This window comes from Zea mays, chromosome 9 (genome assembly GCF_902167145.1).
Source record: "Zea mays cultivar B73 chromosome 9, Zm-B73-REFERENCE-NAM-5.0, whole genome shotgun sequence".
Lineage (NCBI taxonomy): Eukaryota > Viridiplantae > Streptophyta > Magnoliopsida > Poales > Poaceae > Zea > Zea mays.
Genome location: NC_050104.1, coordinates 139,100,069 through 139,124,232, shown reverse-complemented (window position 1 = coordinate 139,124,232; position 24,164 = coordinate 139,100,069). Strand labels below are relative to the sequence as shown.

The 24,164-nt window shown below is 56.2% G+C and overlaps 2 protein-coding genes across 3 annotated transcripts; one reads left to right on the top strand and one right to left on the bottom strand.

Moving 5' to 3' along the window:
• Positions 1–18,609: 18,609 nt before the first annotated feature.
• LOC103639185 (glutathione S-transferase T3) lies at positions 18,610–19,612 on the bottom strand. The gene is made up of 2 exons (XM_008661972.2): positions 19,363–19,612; positions 18,610–19,272 (listed from the first exon to the last, which is right to left on the bottom strand). Exons 1-2 carry the CDS (start codon positions 19,606–19,608, stop codon positions 18,679–18,681), a joined length of 840 nt encoding a protein of 279 aa, XP_008660194.1. The 5' UTR covers positions 19,609–19,612; the 3' UTR covers positions 18,610–18,678.
• Positions 19,613–22,067: 2,455 nt separating this feature from the next.
• LOC100283571 (protein binding protein) lies at positions 22,068–23,631 on the top strand. Of its 2 annotated transcripts, none has more exons than NM_001348973.1 (2): positions 22,068–22,419; positions 22,523–23,631. In NM_001348973.1, the coding sequence occupies exon 2, from the start codon at positions 22,609–22,611 to the stop codon at positions 23,536–23,538; it is 930 nt and encodes a 309-aa protein (NP_001335902.1). In that variant the 5' UTR covers positions 22,068–22,419; positions 22,523–22,608; the 3' UTR covers positions 23,539–23,631. The 2 variants fall into 2 exon arrangements, with proteins under 2 accessions (NP_001335902.1, NP_001149943.1); NM_001156471.1 differs by having other exon boundaries at positions 22,215–22,419; positions 22,568–23,631.
• The last annotated feature ends 533 nt before the right edge of the window (positions 23,632–24,164 follow it).

Sequence of the window (24,164 nt, the reverse complement as noted above, 5' to 3'; positions counted from 1 at the left end):
ACCGGACATGTCCGGTGAATTATAGCGGAGCAGCCGTTGCAGTTTCCCGAAGCTGGCGAGTTCCTGAGGCCGCTCTTCCTTGGAGCACCGGACAGTCCGGTGAATTATAGTGGTGTCGGCGTTTCGAGACAGGGGGGTCCCTAAGCCGACGAGTGAGTGTGCTGCGTGCCCCAGCCCAGATGGGTCGAGCGCGTGGGCGAGCGCGAAGGGGGGAGAGGCGAGGCGGCCGGAGCCGAGCGTGAGAGAGGTGGAAGTCCCGCGGCCTTCGTGTTCGTCCCGCGCCCAGGTCAGGTGCGCTTGCAGTAGGGGGGTTACAAGCGTCCACGCGGGTGAGGGAAGCGAGCGGCCCCAAGAGAGCGCCTGTCCCGTCCTCGGTCCCGCGCGGCCAACCTCCTCTGAGAAGGCCCTGGTCCTTCCTTTTATAGTCGTAAGGAGAGGATCCAGGTGTACAATGGGATGTAGCAGAGTGCTACGTGTCTAGCGGAGGGAGAGCTAGCGCCCTAGGTACATGCCAATGTGGCAGCCGGAGAGATCTGGGCACCCTGCTGGCGTGATGTCGTGGCTGTTGGAGGTGCGGCGGAGCCTGATGGAGGGACAGCTGTTGGAGCGGTCGAGTCCCTGCTGACGTTGTCCTGCTTCCGTAAGAGAGCTAGGGGCCGCCGTCGTCATAGAGCTTGTGGAGCGCCATCATTGTCTCTCTGGCGGAGCTGGCCGGATGAGACGTCGGTCTTGTTCTCCGTGACCCGAGTCGATTCGGGGTGGGATGATGATGGCGTCTCCTGTTGACGTGGCGATCTGTGCCCTAGGCAGGGCGACGTGGGGTTTCCTCCGAAGCCGAGGTTGAGTCTGCCTTCTGTTGCCGTGGCCGAGCCCGAGCCAAGGGGTCGGTCGAGGCGGAAGTCGTTCGGCCGAGGCCAGGGCGGAGTCCGAGCCCTGGGGTCGGGCGAGGCGGAGTTTCGTCGTCTTCCGGGTCTTAGCCCGAGTCCGAGCCCTGGGGTCGGGCGGAGCGGAGTTCGCCGTCTTCCGGGTCTTAGCCCGAGTCCGAGCCCTGGGGTCGGGCGGAGCGGAGTTCGCCGTCTTCCGGGTCTTAGCCCGAGTCCGAGCCCTGGGGTCGGGCGGAGCGGAGTTCGCCGTCTTCCGGGTCTTAGCCCGAGTCCGAGCCCTGGGGTCGGGCGGAGCGGAGTTTGTCGTCTTCCGGGTCTTAGCCCGAGTCCGAGCCCTGGGGTCGGGCGGGGCGGAGTTCGCCGTGGCGCCTTTGGCGAGGCCTGACTGCCTGTCAGACTTACTCTGTCGAGTGGCGCTGCAGTCGGAGTGGCGCAGGCGGCGCTGTCCTTCTGTCAGACTGGCCAGTGGAGCGGTGGAGTGACGACGGTCACCTCGGCTCTGCCGGAGGCGCGTGTCAGGATAGAGGTGTCAGGCCTCCTGTGCGTTAAATGCCCCTGCAATTTGGTCAGTCGGTGTGGTGATTTAGTCAAGGTTGCTTCTGAGCGAAGCCAAGGCCTTGGGCGAGCCGGTGATGTGTCCGCCATAAAAAGGGGGCCTCGGGCGAGACGGAAGTCTCTCGAGGTCGGCTGCCTTCGGCCGAGGCTAGGCTCGGGTGAAGCGTGATCGAGTCACTCGTGTGGACTGATCCCTGACTTAATCATGCCAATCAGGCCTTTGCAGCTTTATGCTGATGGGGGTTACCAGCTGAGAATTAGGCGTCTTGAGGGTACCCCTAATTATGGTCCCCGACAGTAGCCCCCGAGCCTCGAAGGGAGTGTTAGCACTCGCTTGGAGGCTTTTGTCGCACTTTTTTGCAAGGGGACCAGCCTTTCTCGGTTGTATTTCGTTCCGGTGGGTGCGCGCGAGCGCACCCGCCGGGTGTAGCCCCCGAGGCCTCGGAGGAGTGGTTACACTCCTTCGAGGTCTTAATACTTTGGCTGGTCTGGTCGTTCCCTCATGCGAACTGGCCGTAGCCCGGGTGCACGGTCGGGGCCCAAGCTCTCGGGCTGGTATGTTGACGCTGTCAACGATTTGGCCGGAGCCGGTTTTTGCGAGAGCAGCCCCCGAGCCTCTGCACAGGGCGAGAGGACGATCAGGGACAGACTCGGCTTTTTACATACGCCCCTTCGTCGCCTTTCCGCAAGGAGGAGGGGGGAGTGCGCCATGTTACCCTCGATGGGCACCGAACATGGTGTCTCCGGTGAGCTGCAAGCGGGTAATCCGAGTGGACGTCCGTGCCCCGTTCGTTGGGGGTCGGCTAGGGGCCCAGAGGCACGCCCAAAAGTACCTGCGGGTGATTTGCCGGACCCGGTCCCCTGGCGACGGGGTCCGAGGGCTCGATGCCTCCCTCCGATGGGATTCCGTTACAAGATCGTTCCCACTGGTCTCGGAAATGTCCTAGGGTACCTCGGGAGCGCAGCCCGAGCCTCGGTTATGTATCGAACGTACCCCTGGTCATCCCTCGCTCGGTGTCTGAGGCGACTGTGAACCCTTCGGGGGCCAGCCTTCGAACCCCTGATCAGTAATGGGCGCGGAGCCCGAGTAGCCTGAGGCGGCCATGAAGCCCTTCGGGGGGCTGGCCTTCGAACCCCTGACCAGTAGTGGGTGTCGGGCCCACGCGATCTGAGGCGACTGTTGAACCCTCGGGGGGCCAGCCTTCGAACCCCTGATCAGTAATGGGGGGCTCGGAGCCCGGTTCCTTCGCGGAGAAGGATCCCTTTCGGGGTATCCCCCTTTCCCGGTCCCTGTTGCAAGAGATAGAGAAAGAGGAAAACGGAAAAGGATACGAAATCGGATGACGTGGCGTACCTTTTCTGACGCGGTTATTACGGCGAAGGTGAAGCGTCGCGCGCTCCTCCTGCCAGAAGCGCCGCGTGTCTCGCCGCGGAGTTAATGCGACGGGGTGAGTGGTTGGCGGGGCGGCCGTTGCGCGCGTGCGATCCGTTCGAGGAATGGGTCACGGGTGCACCGTCTTCACGCCGTGAGAGGAGGCTCCCTTGCTGTCTCAGGATGGGACGTGAGCCTGGCTGACGACGTGACTGCTGTGCCCGCCCGCCTGCCACCGCTATTACTGCTGGCCCACTTTCGGTCGCTTTGACCGACGCGCCAGTCTGGTGCTGTTGGGTCGCCTCGAGTCGTGGCACAGGCTTCGCAACCGAAGAGGCGCGATGGTGGCACAAGTGGCGGTGCGGTTGCTTGCATGCAGCAACTGGCGTGCCGGTTGCTCGACGCGTGGGCCTGGGTTCCAGGCTGGCGTGTCAGAAGTCGGAGAAGTGCGTCCATCTGGCGCGGTTGCATGCCGCCTGCATGGCTGCCCGCCCCTTCCGCCCGTTGGTCTGGGCGAAAATGGGGGGTCGCCTGTAACCGCTGGACAGTCGTGCGCACCATGCGCGGCGGTTTGGCTTCTTATGCCCTGAGCCGGCCTGCATGACATGCGGGACCCAGCCCCCGAGTCGCAGGGGAGGGCCTTGGAGCGTGTTGGAGAAGACTCGGCCCGCGGCGCTTGGGGGCGCACGTAGGGGAGTTGCTTTTAAAAGGAGGGAGGCTCCCTTCGTAAGGCAACCATGCCTTCTTCCTCCCTTAAGCGTCGGGTCTTCCCGTCTTCCAAGCCCCCGGATGGGGGGTATCCGCCGCCTTTCCGCCTCCTCGTTGGAGGAACGCAACTCCATGGGAGTTGGTACCTCTCAGCCATCGTTCGGCTTCAAGGATTTTCATCACGCAGCCCGGTCGCACCCCTTCACCGGCGGTCACCCGAGATGGCGACCTCCAGCTTGATGGTGGGGGAAAGCGAGCCGGGCTGCGGCCTCTGCCCCTTCCTCAGCCTCAAGGATTTTCATCACCAAGGCCGGGGAGGGGAGAGTGCCGAGTTGGGGTCGGCCCCTGCGTGGGCGGTGGCCCGCTCCTTCACTCAGTGATGGGGGGAGAAGCGGGCATTGCCCGCGGCATCCGGCAGCTACAGCGTGCCTGGTCTTCAGCCGCGAGTGGCTTCGGGGCCACTTGCGGCGTCGGCGTCTGCCACGGCAGCCGGAAGAGGTTCTTCCGCCGGCGCGGCGGCCGGGATCGGCCACGGGCTGACCTCCAACTTCTACGGCCTTCTGCCCGTCCTTGCCTCACGAGTTTTGGCACGGGCGGGGGCTTCCTGGCAGCGGCATCCACCCTGAGGTCAGCGTTGCCGCTGTTCGGCCCCCCGGAGCAGAAGTCGCCGTCGTCGCCACTGCTGGAGTAGGTGACGGCGCGCCGTTCGTTGGCCTTTCGTTGCTCCGCAGGCCTTCCCCTCGGAGTGGGGTTGTTCGTACCTGCGGAGGGGGAACCGGAGTTCCGTTTGTAATGGCACTTCGAATGCCAGTGAGTTCATTCATTGTGGCTGTCGAGGCCTGAACGTGTATGTAATTTTGGCACGGAGCCGTGTTTTTTCCTCATTTTCGAGCACTAGGTCTCGTCTGTTTGATTATCTGAACCGCTTTACCAGGCATGAGTTGCCCCGTGTCAAGGTGACGGGTGAGGTATCCGTATCCCGGAGGCGTAGGAATCCCTCGGCCCGTTCGGCCTTGTTATGTGAGGCTCCTCTAGCTTAGTTGAAGAGACCCCTCGGTCGCCCTTCGGTGGATCGAGGCCGGGGGTAGCGATATCAGTATGAACAGAGGCGGAGTTGGCTCGAGAATGGGAACCTGGTTGGCCAGAGCCTAGCCGTGTTGTCCGTCAGCGGGGCCAACGCCAAAGTCGATCAGTCGAGGCCTCGGATCGGGCTGGCGCCCTTGGGAGCCGGTTGACCGAGGCCCCAGGGGCAACCGGTTGAGCCGCCTGCTCGGGCCGGATTCCCGGAGGAGCCCCTGGACCGCGGCGCCGCCCGAGGCTGGGTCGGGCTTTGCTGAAGACGTCGTCGATGCCGAGGGTGCTACAGCTCCCTTCGGCGTGAAGACCCGAGCCTGCAGGATCCGATCATCTTGTAGCGTGTGCTTCCTGCGGCCGCCGAGGCCAGAAGAAAACACCCTCGCTGCACTTGCGAAGCTGCGCCTTTTTTCCTCCTGTTTCGAGCATCTGGACTTCGTCGGTAACAGGGATGTTTGTGTGAGCAAGAGCTGCTTTTCGCGGAAGGGACGAGTGAGGTATCCGTGTCCCAGAGGCGTGGGAATCCCTCGGCTCGGTCGGCCTTGCCGCTTACGCGTACTTTCACCCGTCCATGAGGCCCTGTCCCCGACTTAGTCGAGAAAGCTTGAAGGACTGCTTCGGCAGGAGAGCTTCCGAACGTGATGACTCGTTCGGTCCACGGAGTCGCTTTATCCGAGCGCAAGTTACTTATCGCAGAAGGGGACGAGTGAGGTATCCGTATCCCGGAGGCGTAGGAGTCCCTCGGCTCGGTCAGCCTTGGCTGCTTACGTGTACCTCGTCGTTTCCAGGATCCGCTTTCCGAAGTAGTCAAGAAGCACGAAAGAAATCCTGCTAAGAAGAGATCCTTTTTCGAGGAAAAATTCGACGCAGAGGGGGTCTCCCCCCTTTTAGCCCCCGAGGGAGGGTCGGGTTTTGCCGAGGCTAGGCCGACCCTTCCTTGACAACTAAACTTTGCGTAGGTGCGAGGTATATGAACAACTTGAAAACATCTTAAGGATAGAAGCGACGTAGCTGTTTGATGTTCCAAGCGTTGCCGTAGATCTCGCCTTGATTGCTGGCCAGCTTGTATGTTCCGGGCTTCAGAACTTTGGCGATGACGAATGGCCCTTCCCAGGGGGGCGTGAGCTTGTGCCTCCCTCGGGCGTCTTGTCGCAGCCGAAGCACCAGGTCGCCCACCTGGAGTTCTCGGGACCGGACCCCTCGGGCGTGGTAGCGTCGCAGGGACTGTTGGTACCGCGCCGAGTGTAGTAAGGCCCTGTCCCGAGCTTCCTCCAAGTGGTCTAGCGATTCCTCTCGGCTGGCTTGGTTGCTTTGTTCGGTGTAGGCCCTCGCCCTTGGGGAGCCGTATTCCAGGTCAGTGGGCAAGATAGCTTCAGCCCCGTAGACCAGGAAAAACGGCGTGAAGCCCGTGGCACGACTCGGCGTCGTCCTTAGGCTCCAGACCACCGAGGGGAGTTCCTTCATCCATCGCCTGCCGAACTTGTTGAGGTCGTTGTAGATCCGAGGCTTGAGCCCTTGTAGAATCATGCCGTTGGCACGCTCTACCTGCCCATTCGACATGGGATGAGCCACGGCGGCCCAGTCCACCCGGATATGGTGATCTTCGCAAAAATCCAAGAATTTTTTGCCGGTGAACTGGGTGCCGTTGTCGGTGATGATGGAGTTTGGGACCCCGAAGCGATGGATGATGTTGGTGAAGAATGCCACCGCCTGCTCGGACCTGATGCTGTTCAGGGGTCGGACCTCGATCCACTTGGAGAATTTGTCGATGGCGACCAGCAGGTGCGTGTAGCCCCCGGGCGCCTTCTGCAAGGGACCGATGAGGTCCAGACCCCATACAGCGAAGGGCCAGGTGATGGGTATTGTCTGCAGAGCCTGAGCGGGCAGGTGTGTCCGCTTCGCATAGAATTGGCACCCTTCGCAGGTGCGGACAATTCTAGTGGCGTCAGCCACCGCCGTTGGCCAGTAGAAGCCTTGCCGGAAGGCATTTCCAACAAGGGCTCGGGGTGCTGCGTGGTGGCCGCAAGCCCCCGAGTGTACTTCTTGCAGCAGTTCCCGACCTTCGGCGATGGGGATGCATCGCTGGAGGATGCCCGAGGGGCTGCGATGGTAGAGTTCCTCTTCGTCGCCCAGCAAGACGAATGACTTGGCGCGTCGCGCTACCCGCCGAGCCTCGACTTGGTCGAGGGGTAGCTCTCCTCGACGGAGATATTGCAGGTATGGGGCCTGCCAATCTTGGTCTGGCGTGGCCCCGCTCTGCCCTTCCTCGACGTTCAACGCCCCGCCCTCGGGGGCCGAGGGTACCTCGGGCTGAGCCGAGGGTACCTCAGGCTCGGGCGCGTCGTCGAGCTTGACGGAGGGTTGATGCAGATCCCGGGAGAAGACGTCCGGGGGGACTGTCGTTCGCCCCGAGGCTATCTTGGCCAGCTCGTCTGCGGTTTCGTTGTAGCGCCGAGCGATGTGGTTGAGCTCGAGCCCGAAGAACTTGTCTTCCAGGCGCCGAACCTCGTCGCAGTAGGCCTCCATCTTCGGGTCGCGGCAGTGGGAGTTCTTCATGACTTGGTCGATGATGAGCCGCGAATCACCGCGGGCGTCGAGGCGTCTAACCCCTAGCTTGATGGCGATCCGCAATCCGTTGACCAGAGCTTCATACTCGGACACATTGTTGGACGCCGGGAAGTGGAGGCGCAGCACGTAGCGCAAGTGCTTTCCGAGGGGCGAGATGAAGAGAAGGCCCGCACCGGCCCCCGTCTTCATCAGCGACCCGTCGAAAAACATGGTCCAGAGCTCCGGTTGGATCGGAGTCGTTGGTAGTTGGGTGTCGACCCATTCAGCCACGAAATCCGCCAACACTTGGGACTTGATGGCCTTCCGAGGGGCGAACGAGATCGTTTCGCCCATGATCTCCGCTGCCCACTTTGCGATCCTGCCCGAGGCCTCTCGGCACTGGATGATCTCCCCCAGGGGGAAGGATGACACCGCAGTTACCGGATGGGACTCGAAGTAGTGTCGTAGCTTCCGCCTCGTCAGGATCACAGCATACAGCAGCTTTTGAACTTGTGGGTAGCGGATCTTAGTCTCGGACAGCACTTCGCTGATGAAGTAGACCGGCCTCTGAACGGGCAATGTATGCCCTTCCTCCTGCCTTTCGACCACAATCGCGGCGCTAACCACCTGAGTGGTCGCGGCGACGTAGACCAAGAGGGTTTCTCCGTCCGCCGGCGGCACCAAGACTGGCGCCTTTGTAAGGAGCGCCTTCAGGTTGCCGAGGGCTTCCTCGGCCTTAGGGGTCCAAACGAAACACTCGACCTTCCTTAAGAGGCGGTACAGAGGCAGACCTCTTTCGCCGAGGCGTGAGATGAAGCGGCTCAGGGCCGCGAGGCATCCCATGACCCTCTGTACCCCTTTTAAGTCCTTGATGGGTCCCATGCTGGTGATGGCCGCAATCTTCTCCGGGTTGGCCTCGATGCCTCGCTCAGAGACGATGAACCCTAGGAGCATGCCTCGGGGCACCCCGAAGACACACTTCTCAGGATTAAGCTTGACTCCTTTCGCCTTGAGACACCGGAATGTCACTTCAAGGTCGGAGAGGAGGTTGGGAGCCTTCCGTGTCTTGACCACGATGTCATCGACGTAGGCCTCGACTGTGCGACCGATGTGTTCGCCGAACACATGGTTCATGCACCGCTGGTACGTCGCGCCTGCATTCCTCAGGCCGAACGGCATGGTGACGTAGCAGTACATGCCGAACGGCGTGATGAAAGAAGTCGCGAGCTGGTCGGACTCTTTCATCCGGATCTGGTGATACCCCGAGTAGGCATCGAGGAAGGACAGGGTTTCGCACCCAGCAGTGGAATCCACGATTTGGTCGATGCGAGGCAGAGGGTAGGGAACCTTCGGACATGCTTTGTTGAGACCAGTGTAGTCTACACACATCCGCCATTTCCCCCCTTTCTTCCTCACAAGCACAGGGTTGGCAAGCCATTCGGGATGGAATACCTCTTTGATGAACCCTGCCGCCATTAGCTTGTGGATCTCTTCGCCAATCGCTCTGCGCTTCTCCTTGTCGAATCGGCGCAGAGGCTGCCTGACGGGTCGGGCTCCGGCCCGAATATCCAGCGAGTGCTCGGCGACATCCCTCGGTATACCGGGCATGTCCGAGGGACTCCACGCAAAGACGTCGGCGTTTGCGCGGAGAAAGTCGACGAGCACTGCTTCCTATTTGGGGTCGAGCCCGGAACCGATCCGGATCTGCTTGGTGGTGTCGCCGCTGGGGTCGAGGGGGACGGCCTTGACCGTCTCCGCTGGCTCGAAGTTGCCGGCATGGCGCTTCACGTCTGGGACCTCCTTGGAGAGGTTCTCCAGGTCGGCGATGAGGGCCTCGGACTCGGCAAGGGCCTCGGCGTACTCCACGCACTCCACGTCGCATTCGAACGCGTGTTTGTACGTGGGGCCGACGGTGATGACCCCGTTGGGGCCCGGCATCTTGAGCTTCAGGTAGGTGTAGTTGGGGATGGCCATGAACTTCGCGTAGCATGGCCTCCCTAACACGGCGTGGTAGGTTCCTCGGAACCCGACCACTTCGAACGTCAGGGTCTCCCTTCGGAAGTTGGAGGGTGTCCCAAAGCAGACTGGGAGATCGAGTCGCCCGAGGGGCTGGACGCGCTTCCCAGGGATGATCCCGTGGAAGGGCGCAGCGCTTGCTCGGACGGAGGACGGATCGACGCGCAGAAGCTTGAGGGTCTCGGCGTAGATGATGTTGAGGCAGCTGCCTCCGTCCATCAGGACCTTGGTGAGCCTGACATCGCCGACAACGGGGTCGACGACGAGCGGGTATCTCCCCGGGCTCGGCACATGGTCGGGGTGGTCGGCCCGGTCGAAAGTGATGGGCTTGTCGGACCAGTCTAGGTAGACTGGCGCCACCACCTTCGCCGAGCAGACCTCCCGGCGCTCTTGCTTGCGGTGCCGAGCCGAGGTATTCGCCGCATGCCCTCCATAGATCATGAAGCAGTCGCGGACCTCGGGGAACCCCCCTGCTGGGTGTTCTTCGTTCTTGTCGTCGTCGTGGGCCCTGCCACCCTCGGCGGGTGGCCCGGCCCTGTGGAAATGACGCCGAAGCATAACGCACTCCTCGAGGGTGTGCTTGACGGGCCCCTGATGGTAGGGGCACGGCTCCTTGAGCATCTTGTCGAAGAGGTTTGCACCTCCGGGGGCTTCCGAGGGTTCTTATACTCGGCGGCGGCGACAAGGTCCGCGTCTGCGGCGTCGCGTTTCGATTGCGACTTCTTCTTGCCTTTCTTCTTGGCGCCGCGCGGAGCAGACGCCTCGGGAGCTTCTTCCGACGGGCGGCCCCGGGGCTGCTTGTCCTTTCGGAAGATAGCCTCGACCGCCTCCTGGCCGGAGGCGAACTTGGTGGCGATGTCCATCAGCTCGCTCGCCCTGGTGGGGGTTTTGCGACCCAGCTTGCTCGCCAGGTCGCGGCAAGTGGTGCCGGCGAGGAACGCGCCGATGACATCCGAGTCGGTGATGTTGGGCAGCTCGGTGCGCTGCTTCGAGAATCGCCGGATGTAGTCCCGGAGCGACTCCCCCGGCTGTTGCCGGCAGCTTCGAAGGTCCCAGGAGTTCCCGGGGCGCACGTATGTGCCCTGGAAATTGCCAGCGAAGGCTTGGACCAAGTCGTCCCAGTTGGAAATCTGCCCCGGAGGCAGGTGCTCCAACCAGGCGCGAGCAGTGTCGGAGAGGAACAGGGGGAGGTTGCGGATGACGAGGTTGTCGTCGTCCGTTCCGCCCAGTTGGCAGGCAAGGCGGTAGTCCGCGAGCCACAGTTCCGGCCTCGTTTCCCCCGAGTACTTTGTGATAGTAGTCGGGGGTCGGAACCGGGTCGGGAATGGCGCCCGTCGGATGGCCCGACTGAAGGCCTGCGGACCGGGTGGTTCGGGCGAAGGACTCCGATCCTCCCCGCTGTCGTAGCGCCCCCCACGCCTGGGGTGGTAGCCTCGGCGCACCCTTTCGTCGAGGTGAGCCCGACGGTCGCGTCGATGGTGCTCGTTGCCGAGGTGGCCCGGGGCCGCAGGCGCGGTGTTGCGCGTGCGCCCGGTGTAGACCGAGGCCTCCCGCATGAATCGGGAAGTCGCGGCATGAGGTTCCGAGGGATATCCTTGCCTCCGGGATGCAGTGCTTTCGGCCCGCCGGGCCGCAGCGCCTTCCAGGAGATTCTTGAGTTCTCCCTGTATTCGCCGCCCCTCGGTGGTTGACGGCTCCGGCATCGCGCGGATGAGCATCGCTGCGGTCGCCAGGTTCTGACCGACCCCGCTGGATGCGGGCGGCGGCCTGATCCTGACGTCGTTGGCGACGCGGTGCTGGAGACCTTGGGGCAGATGACGTATTTCTCCGGCCAGGGGTGGCCCACCCATGCCTGTCCGGCGTCCCGACGGATCGGCTCAAGCGCCCCTGTTCCCTCGTTGATCCTGGCCTGCGCCTCGCGGACTTGCTCGAGTTGTGGGTCGTAACCCCCCGCCGGAGCGGGGACCACAGCTAGCTCCCGTGGGATGTCGGCGCGAGGCACCGGCCTAGGGAGATCACCATCCTCCGGCATGCCAAGATGGTTGCCTTCGGTGGGATCCCCTAGCTCGATGTGGAAACATTCGCGGCTTGGGCCGCAGCTCTCGTCACCGAGGCTGCGGCTTCCGTCGGAACGGTCGGATAGACAGTAGTCACATGCGGTCATGAAGTCCCGCATGGCACTGGGGTTGCCATGTCCGGAGAAATCCCAACCGATGCTGGGATCGTCATCTTCCTCGGACCCGGAGGGCCCGTAGGTCGAGACGTCCGTCAGTCGGTCCCAAGGCGACCGCATACAGAACCTCAGTGGGGTTGCACTCGCCTCAATGAGAGCGCCCGCCAAAACGAGGTCGTTTGGCGGGTTGAGGCCGAGTCGAAATGACGCAAGATGGGAGTTAGTCGTTACCTTTTGGTCGACGAGGAGCGACGTAGTCACATCGGGGACTGGTTGCGCCGTCATCTCTGGTTCGAGGGCGACGTCCTGCAGGCTTTCCGCGAGCGCGCTGGCGTCGTCTTCTTGCTCGGGGTCAGCGTGCCGCGGGGGGACGGCGCTTGCCTCCGTCTCGAACGCGAGGTCGACGTCCGGCGTGCCTTCCGTCGGGGCGTCGGGGGCGTCGATTCGCTCGACGACCGGCGAAGCGTGACCTCCCGTCTGGCCTTGACGGCCCCGCCTCCTCCTCCGTTGGCGGGGGAGAGAACGGAGCGAGCCCGAATGTTGCTCTTCCACCACGCGGGGTAGACGTCGTCGATTCCGCCGCCGGCGGGCGGGTTGTCGGCCGCCATTGTCGTAGTCGCGCGGCGGTGGAAGAAGTGTCATGTCGTAGCTGCCGTCGAAGGACATGAACTCAAGAGTCCCGAAACGAAGCACCGTCCCGGGCCGGAGAGGTTGCTGGAGACTGCCCATCTGGAGCTTGACGGGGAGCTGTTCGTCAGCACGCAGCAGGCCCCTACCTGGCGCGCCAACTGTCGGCGTTTCGAGACAGGGGGGTCCCTAAGCCGACGAGTGAGTGTGCTGCGTGCCCCAGCCCAGATGGGTCGAGCGCGTGGGCGAGCGCGAAGGGGGGAGAGGCGAGGCGGCCGGAGCCGAGCGTGAGAGAGGTGGAAGTCCCGCGGCCTTCGTGTTCGTCCCGCGCCCAGGTCAGGTGCGCTTGCAGTAGGGGGGTTACAAGCGTCCACGCGGGTGAGGGAAGCGAGCGGCCCCAAGAGAGCGCCTGTCCCGTCCTCGGTCCCGCGCGGCCAACCTCCTCTGAGAAGGCCCTGGTCCTTCCTTTTATAGTCGTAAGGAGAGGATCCAGGTGTACAATGGGATGTAGTAGAGTGCTACGTGTCTAGCGGAGGGAGAGCTAGCGCCCTAGGTACATGCCAATGTGGCAGCCGGAGAGATCTGGGCACCCTGCTGGCGTGATGTCGTGGCTGTTGGAGGTGCGGCGGAGCCTGATGGAGGGACAGCTGTTGGAGCGGTCGAGTCCCTGCTGACGTTGTCCTGCTTCCGTAAGAGAGCTAGGGGCCGTCGTCGTCATAGAGCTTGTGGAGCGCCATCATTGTCTCTCTGGCGGAGCTGGCCGGATGAGACGCCGGTCTTGTTCTCCGTGACCCGAGTCGATTCGGGGTGGGATGATGATGGCGCCTCCTGTTGACGTGGCGGTCTGTGCCCTAGGCAGGGCGACGTGGGGTTTCCTCCGAAGCCGAGGTTGAGTCTGCCTTCTGTTGCCGTGGCCGAGCCCGAGCCAAGGGGTCGGTCGAGGCGGAAGTCGTTCGGCCGAGGCCAGGGCGGAGTCCGAGCCCTGGGGTCGGGCGAGGCGGAGTTTCGTCGTCTTTCGGGTCTTAGCCCGAGTCCGAGCCCTGGGGTCGGGCGGAGCGGAGTTCGCCGTCTTCCGGGTCTTAGCCCGAGTCCGAGCCCTGGGGTCGGGCGGAGCGGAGTTCGCCGTCTTCCGGGTCTTAGCCCGAGTCCGAGCCCTGGGGTCGGGCGGAGCGGAGTTCGCCGTCTTCCGGGTCTTAGCCCGAGTCCGAGCCCTGGGGTCGGGCGGAGCGGAGTTCGCCGTCTTCCGGGTCTTAGCCCGAGTCCGAGCCCTGGGGTCGGGCGGGGCGGAGTTCGCCGTGGCGCCTTTGGCGAGGCCTGACTGCCTGTCAGACTTACTCTGTCGAGTGGCGCTGCAGTCGGAGTGGCGCAGGCGGCGCTGTCCTTCTGTCAGACTGGCCAGTGGAGCGGTGGAGTGACGGCGGTCACCTCGGCTCTGCCGGAGGCGCGTGTCAGGATAGAGGTGTCAGGCCTCCTGTGCGTTAAATGCCCCTGCAATTTGGTCAGTCGGTGTGGTGATTTAGTCAAGGTTGCTTCTGAGCGAAGCCAAGGCCTTGGGCGAGCCGGTGATGTGTCCGCCATAAAAAGGGGGCCTCGGGCGAGACGGAAGTCTCTCGAGGTCGGCTGCCTTCGGCCGAGGCTAGGCTCGGGTGAAGCGTGATCGAGTCACTCGTGTGGACTGATCCCTGACTTAATCATGCCCATCAGGCCTTTGCAGCTTTATGCTGATGGGGGTTACCAGCTGAGAATTAGGCGTCTTGAGGGTACCCCTAATTATGGTCCCCGACAAGTGGAGTTGCCTCTGGATTTTCCCGAAGGCGACGAGTTTGCGTTGGAGTCCTCTGGTGCACCGGACATGTCCGGTGCGCCAGACCAGAGGTGCCTTCGGTTGTCCCTTTGCTCTTTTGTTGAACCCAACACTTGGTTTTTTTATTGGCTAAGTGTGAACCTTTGGCACCTGTATAACTTTTACACTAGAGCAAACTAGTTAGTCCAATTATTTGTGTTGTGCAATTCAACCACCAAAATTAATTAGGGACTAGGTGTAAGACTAGTTCCCTTTCATTTTCTCGAAGCATGTCGAACAATAAAATTCAAATCACTCTGGGGAGGTGCTTTGGGAGCAGATGTTGTGGGTTTTTCTGGAAGATTCTCTTCCACAAGTTTTTCTGGCACAGTTTCCGAAGGTCCCGCCTCAGCATGAGCAGAAGAAGTGCTTGCAGTGACCATCTCTCTGGCATCTTCAATTTTACCGCCAGAAGCTTCGGCAGAAGTAGGAGGCGACGTTTTCACAGATTCTAAAACAACATCCAAAACACTAGCCATCCTCCTCCTCATTGGAGTTCCTGTTGTAGTAGCTGACAGCTTCGGCAGCGCGTCACCAACATCTTTGGCTGCTCTGCTACCTTTTCTGCTACCTTTTCTGATTCCGGCTCTCTGGCCAGGTCTGCAATAGCTTCAATCGGCATAACAGGAGTCGTCTGTGTGGATAGGGGGGCAGTTTCTGCCCTTTCAATTAACTTCAGCACATCGACCGTCTCAATGCACCTCGGTCTACGTGTCAAGACCTTGATTTTCTTCGTCTTCGGCGCACCAGTAGATGTCGAAGCAGCGACTTTCCTTTTTCTCCCTTGTTTTTGGACGGGAAAGAAGTAATCTGGGTAAACTAACCCAATAACATCAAACACTCTATTTAGTCTCTTATTCTCGCAAGCGCTGAAGGCAGCTGTCATAGCTTCGTCTTTTGCCTTCGAGTACGCTCCAAGCAGTTCATCACTTGTTGCCTCTATAGCGTCCATCCAATCATCATTTGGCTCATCAAATTGGCTTCTGAACTGAAAGATATACTTTAGATAAACCAAGCCACTCTGGCTAGAGCCAGCGGTGACTTACTTCGGCATACCCCATTCATTTGCAAGAGGCCATACTTTATATGCAATGTGCTCTTGAACTAAATCTCTCGAGCCAATGTAGGTGCATATGGTGTTGAAAGCAATTTGGCACGCCTGCACTTCATTCTCAAGTGCGATGGATGGCCTTCTAATGTTGAAGTGTGACCATATGGGACGTTGGATAACACCTCCCACATCTTCCCTCTGATTCAGGTCAGTCTTCACGTAAAACCATTCCTTCATCCAAGAACCTGGCCACTTCTTCCGGAATATAGGCACATGGTAATACACCTCAGAGTGAGGCATGAAGCCGTAGCATCTAAAATTGTTGTGATACTGTTCATTTTCGGTCGCCTTCGTCTAATAAGACAACTCATGAATATTGCAGAAGCATCTCGCATCAACACCTTCGAGTAAGCCGAATGTATCAATGTATTATGAATCATGTTGACATTCATACATGTTTTATGAAATGTAAATATGAACAAGTCAATGAGCTATGCTTGTTGTTTGCATCTCTTTGTATTCTAATTTATAAGATGATGAAGGCATGTCCTTCATAACCTTCGTCTGATAAACATTATGTCCATGAGGAGGTAATGCTTTGTAAGACGAAGGTCCTTAATACTTAACAAGTGCATTGACTTATTCTTGATTCACAACATTTGATAACAAGTGACCAACACCGCAAGCCATCAGTCGTCCTCTCCCGCGCCTGTGGGCCCACGCAAGCAGTTGCTGCCACAGTCGCCCGCCACCGTGTCGGTCCATGGTCTGTTTCCCACGCTCGCGCCTCCCTGTGTCTGCATGCCCGCCAGCTGCTGCCACCACCGGCTGTCGCCTCCCGAGCGCCCGCCTTGAGTTTTCGTGTCGCCGGTTGTCCCCTAGCTCGCGCGCCGCCTTTGCCTGCAACTCGTTGCTTTGTTGCACGATGATACCCGTGTGATATTTATAAACCATGATTGTAAACATTATGGGCATGCATGTAATTTCACACGAAGTTGTATGCCTCCATATAAATAGGTGAATAATACCATGCACAAGGTACCTTTTGGAGGGCCTTAAGCTTCGTTTGTCTTAGGGTGTGTTTGATTTGGCTTTTGGCTTTGGCTTTTGCTCCTTGAAAGCCAAAAGTCAAACCAAAGGACTGCATCCAGGAAGCAGCTTTTTCTAAAAGCTGACTCTTTCGCAGTGCAAAACTGAAAGCACTCCTGGACCTGCTTTTAGTGGCTTTCGGCCCATATTAAGATGGGTCAAAGAGATGGCCATATTAAGATGGACCTCTATTTCCTTCGCACCGTGGTCTGTCCTGCCTTTTTCCCTTAGATGAGAGGATTCTTGGACTTTTGGCCCATATTAAGATGGGTCAAAGAGATGGCCATAGTGGCAGGCTGGTAGTGGTAGCCCACATGCGCGCACGGCGCCCCCGAGAAACAAATGGACACACAACTAATGCGTGACAAACCATTACAAGTCTGTCCCTTACACTGCATTAACCCTAAGCAATCCACATGGATTACTCGGGGGCTCAGGCTGTCTCCAGCAACGTCCCCTAAATTTCGTCCCCTAAAGGAATATTCCCTGTACTTTACAGAACACTCTAAAAGATTCTGTCCCCTATATATTCTGTGTCTCCAGCAACGTCCCCTAAATTCGGTCCCCTAAAGCTACAGTGTTAACAGAATTCCTTTTTCCATTTCTTTTTTTGTTTTCTTTGATTTGTACCCATTTCATCAAATTGTAAGGATGATAAAAAAATGTATTCAATATTTTTACAAATAATAATATAAAAAATGGTTCATTCATACTTTCGAATTGTAACAAAAAATAACATTCCATTTTTTGATTTCTGTAATTGTTGTTCAAAAACGTGTCATATTCTTTAAATTGTACGGAAAATTTGTTTATAAAATGTCATGCTTCCACCGTAAGCCACGACACTTATTCAAGAAGCCATCGACTAGCTTCGGCTGCACGACAAGAGTATGGCTTCTCTCCGAAGCGTATCCCTTCTATAAATACTCACAACCTCAACACATCACTCACACTTCGCATACACTGCTCCACAACAATGAACCCGTTCATAGATTCCAATATTTTTGTTCGCATGGCGCAAGACATGGAAGATGAAGACCATGACCTCGAGGTTGCGACGTACCAACATCGTAGGCGTCGTGCACTTAACGAGCGTCGGTATGCTGGTTCCATTCCTGGGCGTGTTCGCATCCATCGTGACCATATCAGCGGTGATGCAAGAATCCGAGCCGACTACTTTTGCGCGCAACCGGTGTACACGGATGCACAATTTCGGAGGAGGTATGTTTTTTGTTACGCACATCTATTCACGTCCATAGTACGTACTTCACACTTGTACTGAAATATAGGTTTATCCAATATAGGTTTCGCATGCGTCGTCATGTGTTCGAGCGGCTCGTTCTTGCGGTGCAACAAGTGGATCCCTACTTCGTTCAACGTCCAAACTGTGCCGGTGAGCTTGGTCTATCTGCCCTTCAGAAAGTTGTTGTTGCCGTACGTATACTTGCATATGGTGTTCCTGCGGATGCCGTTGACGAATACGTACGCATTGGTGAATCTACGGCACATGAGGCTTTGAAACACTTTTGCACCGCCATCCAAACCGCTTTTGGGGGGTACTATCTCAGGAAACCAACTCGTGCTGATATCGCTAGGCTTCTCCAAGTTGGAGAGGCACGCGGCTTCCCCGGTATGCTAGGTAGTGTCGATTGCATGCATTGGGAGTGGCGTAACTGCCCAACTGCATGGAAGGGGATGTTTACTGGTCGGGGTAAACACCCTACAATGATCCTCGAAGCTGTTGCCTCATATGACCTATGGATTTGGCATGCATACTTCGGCATGCCCGGTAGCTGTAACGACATCAATGTTCTTCAACGTTCTAACCTGTTTGATTCGCATCTTACCGGTGATAGTCCACTAGTCACTTTCTCTGTCAATGGACACACGTACAACATGGGATATTACCTAGCAGATGGTATTTATCCGGACTGGCCAGCGTTTGTCAAGACAATCCGTCACCCGTATGATGTCAGGACACAACACTTTGCCACTATTCAAGAGTCCGCTAGAAAAGACATTGAAAGAACATTTGGAGTACTACAGAAGCGATGGGCCATAGTTCGTGGTCCTGCATATGGTTGGTCTCCACGACACATTGGAGACATCATGAAAACTTGCATCATCTTGCACAACATGATCGTAGAAGATGAAGGTCCTTCGTCTTTGAACACAAGCTTCGACAACATCGGAGTTTTGGCCGACACCTCTCATGGTTCCATGTCCGAGCGCAATGAGTTCATAAACAATAGGTACGACCAACTACATGATGGAGTTAAATATAATCAGTTGCAGGTTGATCTAATCCACCACCACTGGGCGCGGCTTGGATCGGGAGCTACTTAAGTATGTAGTTTATGTTAGTACCATCAATAAAATGCCGTAGTGTCATGTGTAATGTCGTATGTTCTGTTTGTCTGAAGCTAGTATGCAGTAATGTCCTAGGTTATGTTTGTCCCAAGCTATTATGTGTAATGGTGGAATGCAACTACTGCAATATGATGAAGCAAGTCTACTATTATTATGCAACAACATTATTGTACAACCCCTACAATGCACAAGTGCAGAAACATAAACTTGTTCTTCATTCTCAGAAAAATGACAAGTGCAGAAACATAAACTTGTTCTCGAAACCATGACACAACAGGAAAATGTCAAGTGCACAAGTGCTGTAAATAAACTTGTTTTCGAAAACAACTAACATTACTTCCTCAAACACTACAATGTCTTCATGAACATTCACTTGCTTGACGACGAGCTTCCAGTCACCCTTGCCAGAATCTCCTGTTGTTTCGCCTCATAGTACTGTCGAAGGAGGGGGTTACATTTTGTCAAATCCATGCTCAATATCAGTACCTCCTGTTCCGTCTCCTCCTTCACCTTTTGTCGTTCCATCTTCATCTTCTCTAGATTAAGCTTCTTCCTCTCCAATATGAGTTTCTGCCTCTCCTGTTTCTTCATGAACTCCAACTTCTTCTCCTCAGTTGAAGCTACTGATTTGTACACAGATAACCGTTCCAAAGAAAGCTCACCCATCCGTGTTAGGTACTCCGAATCAGTGGATGATGTGTTCTCTGATCTTTGCTTCTTTGCCTTTTCCTTGGCTGAATCACGACCAAGCGGTCTCTTCGAAGTAAAACTTGATGGAGCTGAGTCTTCACCACCATCTAAGTCAATAGTATTGGATTGGGTTCCAATAGGGTTCGGTGGAGGAATCTGGTTACCCATGTGCTGGTCCATCCATTTTGGTTGATCCTTCAATATGGACCAACAATGTAAGAAATGGAAGGGCTTCTTTTCAACAGCAGCAAACCGAGTAGCCGCAAGAGATGTCTGCAAAACATATAATGCATTTACTCAAACCGCTGGGATGTAGTAAAGTACATTGATGAAGAACATATGCATAATACAACATACACTTACCTTATCTGCATCAGTCATGCCACTTGGGTTTTGTCGAAGCACAGCCATCATGTATCCAGCAAATGTAGAACATTGAGTTTTGATACTGTCCCACCTGCTCATGAGAGATTTTGTAGACCTCTCTGGCATTGATCCTCTGCGAGAGTTGTATGCCTCTGTAATCCGATTCCAAAATCCTTGACGCTTCTGACCAGTGTTGACAATGGGATCACAACTCACAGCCAACCAAGCTTGACAAACCCTCATATCCTCTTCAAACGTGAAATTTGCTAGCTTTGTGCGTTGAGGAGCCTTCTTCACAGGAGGTGGTGCTGGTGATCCCTGGGCTGGTATCTCAGGCATAGGAGCAAATGCAGTGTTCTGAAACTGAGTGGCATCATCCTCGGAGAGGTAACTTCCATATTGTGCCATAACTTGGTTCCAGTCGGTACCCATGCTGTACAATGAAGGTACTCGCACAAAAATAGAACATATTTAACTAAATAAGTGTACTACATTTCAGGCAACCATATGAAATGAATACAAACCATGACACTGTTATCAGTCTCATGCACAACAAAGTCAGTAGTGGCGAGGACTACATATATTGCAAAGTTCATAACATTAAGCATTACCAAAGATAGGTATGGACAAACATAACCAGCATATGAACTAAAGCAGGTTCTTGTGCCACACATCAGTTGTGTTCACATACAAAAGACTAGTACGACATACATAAACCTAGCACATACACCTAATCTAGTAGGGATAGGTGTCGTCGGTGGAGTAGTCACGGTCGTCGTCGTAGCCGACGATATCGTCATTGTTTAACTCTGAATCATAATCAATCAGAAGCTCATCCTCTGTTTGTGATGATTCAGCAATTGGTGTAGGGGTCATGTGCTCCATCTCCCAGTCTTTTTCCAGTGCAAGCTGATCAAGGTCGTTGGCGAGGTCCTCGATCTGAACTAATGCACGATTCATTTCATTCAAGACTGGTCCGCTAACTGGTTGGAAGGCACCGTGGACGACATCGACGATGTCGGCACAACGCTCCTCCACTACTCTGATTAAATGAGCGAGTGCTCTTCGGAGCTTTGCGTTCTCCGAATCCATGGTCTACATAAAAGATATGGTTCTGTTAATATCTGTAGGTCAAAATTTTATGTAAACCGTGGCCTAGTTCATAATTTATAATGCTAGAGAGTGTATACAAATGGATTGTGAATACCAGTCCATATGTTTTTGTCAATACACACCGCATTCAAATGTTGTGACTGTCAAAATCAATAATGAAGACACAACCTAGTGCTGATCATTCTGTGTGTCGAAACCCTAAACCTAGTGATGATGATTTAGTGTGTCAAAACCTGTCGCCAAGTATTTGTGAATACACATCGATTCGCACAACAACAAGTATTTGTAGCACATTCAATTTTTGTCACTGTCAATAGCAATAATCAAAACTATACCAACTGGTCAATGAACCCTACAAGCATGGAATGTGTGTTGGCGTAACCATAAACCCTAGATCTGGACGAGTTCTACAAAATCAACTACTTGAATCATACAAACGACAATGGATCTGCAATGGATACCTTTTTCTCTTCGGATGTGGAGCACCGGAGCTAGTGGAAGCCGATGAAGATGGCGGCGACGAGATGCGCTTGCGTTTCTGCGCACCTTCCTTCGTCGGCGCCGTGGATCTTCTCAGCTTCTTCGCGATGGCGGTTCGACGGCGACGAACACCGACGGTTGCACCGGACCCTTGGATCTCTGTCTCCTCGCGGGCCACCTCCTTGCCTCCAACCACCGAGAGCGGTCCGCCGCCGGACCCGCTCGAGCACGGCCGCTTTGAGCCCAGCTTGCCCGGCTCCGCCGACGAGCCGCGCCGCGAGGCCCCCTCGCCGAGATGAATCGAAGTCGCCAGCGACGGGACTACAGCGCGCTCGGATTTTTCACCCTCGCGCGAGCCCGACGACTCGCCCGGATAGCGCACGTCTCCAAGTCTCCACATCTAGGGTGCGTGCGGCGTCCTCTAAAATTTAGAGTGTCATTTAGAGGACCTTGCTGGGCGCCTAGAGGAGGCTTCTGAACTCTAAATTTAGAGTACAGAACGCTTTACAGTGCGTTGTTGGAGCTAGCCTCAGAGGCTACATCTAAGAGATGCACTTGCGCGCATCTAAAAGAGGAACCGCACAAGAAAAGTCTCTGCGCAACTCTAAGGGCTGATTTGGTGGTCAGGGATCCCGACGGGATCCATGGGGAGTAATCCCCTTGTTATTCAAAATTGAATTGCAAGAAGATTTCTCCCCATGGATCCTCTTGGGATCCCTGATCACCAAATCAGCGCTAAGGAGTTACACAAAGGATTGGAGGTTGCTGTTGGATTTGTTGTGCAGAGCAATTTAATATGAACAATCCTTCATTACTTCTCAAGTCTCTAGTAATCAAGCAGAGATGGTTAGATAGCTGTCATTCTGTCGCGGCACTCTATCGTTGATCCAGTCAACCCTGATCATATATTAGGCTAACGTCACAGAATTCGTCTCGGATACGCCAAAGAAATCTTTTACGAAAAAAAAAACATTTTCCTCGCATCGGCTGTGGCTCTATCCTAGTCTCGTTCTTCGGTTTGGCCGTATTTGCATCGCACGACTTGGATCCTTGCGATATCAATCAAAAAATCCTATACAAAAGTTCAGTCTTCAGAGTCTCCGCAGATGGAGCTCTCCGCTGGCGTTGTGCAACGAACAAAGCTCATGTCATAATCACCAATCGATAATCGGCTGATGATACCAAACAAGGAGTCACTAATTATCCCAAGGCGCCCATCGGCTTTAAAATATCCGAGTTGCGTGCGTTGCCATCCTCTCTTGCTCGGTCGCCTTTCCCGGTCTTTGGTGTGGATAAACCGGCTTTCTTGCTGTTCTCGATCCTTCTTCAATTCGCTGTAGTTTTTCCTTTTGTCGCTTGCTCTTGTTCTCTTTCCAAGACCGAGGAAGACGAGTCAGATTTGGTGATTGTGTAGAGCGTACAAGTGATTGTTCTTGGAGAAGCATAGGCCTCTCTTGGCTGGTAATGTTCTATCCGTTCATCTACTTGTACTTGTTCTCGTTTCAAAATTGATCTTGTTGTAACGTTCTGCGACATGGTTATGTGTTCTTGTGCTTGCTGTTAGAAATTGCCAAGAATTATCAGTTTCGCATTCTCGTCTTGGGTGTAGCTCTTGTCTTCTTGAGCAAGGAGGCGGAGGAAAGGAAAGACATGGAAGAGGAATCCGTCGCAGCTTCAAGGTACTACTGCCACATGTGCTCGCTGATCATAAGGCCCGAACTGGGCATCGAGGAGGTGAAGTGCCCCCACTGCCACACCGGCTTCGTGGAGGAGATGGCGGGCGACCGGCGAGGCAGCGACGACGCAGCCATCAGAGGCCGTCCTCCCGGCGGCGAGGCGAGCTCTAACGCCTCGGACGCGGCGCTGGAGCGCGAGGTTTCGCTCTGGGCGCCTGTGCTCATGGACTTCATCGCCGCCTCGTCCGGCCGCCACGGCCTCGACGGCCACGGAGGGGACCTCGCCGCTTTGGCGCGAAGGCAGTACCGCAACATCGCCCTCCTGCAGCTGCTCAACGCGCTCCAGGAAGGCGACACCGATGCCGGGCGCGAGCGGGTCGTGCTCATGAGCCCCGCGGACGCGCGCGCCATGCTTATGGGACAAGAGCGAGGGGACGGCGCCGCCGCCCTGGGCCCCGGCGGTCTGACGCTCGGGGACCTGTTCCTCGGCCCGGGGCTGGACTTGCTGCTGGAGTACCTGGCCGAGACCGACCCAAACCGGCAGGGCACGCCGCCGGCCAGGAAGGAGGCCGTGGCCGCGTTGCCGACGGTCCGGGTGCGCGAGGACTTCACCTGCCCCGTGTGCCTGGACGAGGTCGCGGGCGGCGGCGACGCGCGCGAGATGCCGTGCAAGCACCGGTTCCACGACCAGTGCATCCTGCCCTGGCTGGAGATGCACAGCTCCTGCCCCGTGTGCAGGCACCAGCTGCCCACGGAGGAGCCGGCGGAGGCAATTGGCAGCGACAGAGGCGCCGGTGTTGAGTCCAGTGGCAACGCGCGCGGCGGCGGGAGGAGGCATTGGTTCTCGTGGCCCTTCGGAGGGTTGTTCTCGCAAAGATCCAGCGGGAACTCCTCGTCGTCCTGATGATGCATGAACACGATAATAATATGCAAGGGAACACCTCATCGTCCCTGATGATGCTAATGAACAGGATAATAATATGCGTCGATGTAGCCATGTAGGGGTTTGTCTTGTACTTAGGATTGGATTTTTTTTTTTTTTGCCAGTCTAAAGCTGCATTTGTGTTCTTTGGCCGCTGGGTTTTGCTTCAGTTCAGGTGGACGGAGACGGGAGAATGCATGTTCTGACTGAATTGTAGTTTTGCTTCAGTTCAGTGGATGAAAATGAGAGAATGCATCTTCCGACTTATTTGCGTCCTTTGGCTGAATTGTAGTTTTGCTTCAGTTCAGGTGGATGGAGGGAGATGGGAGAATGCATCTTCTGACTGATGCTCCTACGATTTCTGCTGAAAAAATCATTTTCCCAAATCTGCTTCTGCTAGAAATTGTATTCTCTCATATCTGCTTTGATTGTAAAGCACAGTAACTAAATAAATACTAGACACCAAGATTTAGATTATATTCACTTTTGCGCTGATGCTCTACCAAACAAGCATTAAGTCTATAGTTAAATCTGAGATTCATCAACTCATTGAAAAAAATGGAATTTACATTGCGAGTGTTGATACTTATGTGCTCATAGTCTTGCTA

Excerpts from the sequence above, each read along its gene's own strand:
- LOC103639185 (XM_008661972.2), bottom strand. The coding sequence starts at position 19,608 with ATGAGGGTTTGTCAAGCTTGGTTGGCTGTGAGTTGTGATCCCATTGTC. Across the intron at positions 19,273-19,362 it reads GCATGACTGATGCAGATAAG|ACATCTCTTGCGGCTACTCG; the intron begins GTAAGTGTATGT and ends TATGTTTTGCAG.
- LOC100283571 (NM_001348973.1), top strand. The coding sequence starts at position 22,609 with ATGGAAGAGGAATCCGTCGCAGCTTCAAGGTACTACTGCCACATGTGC.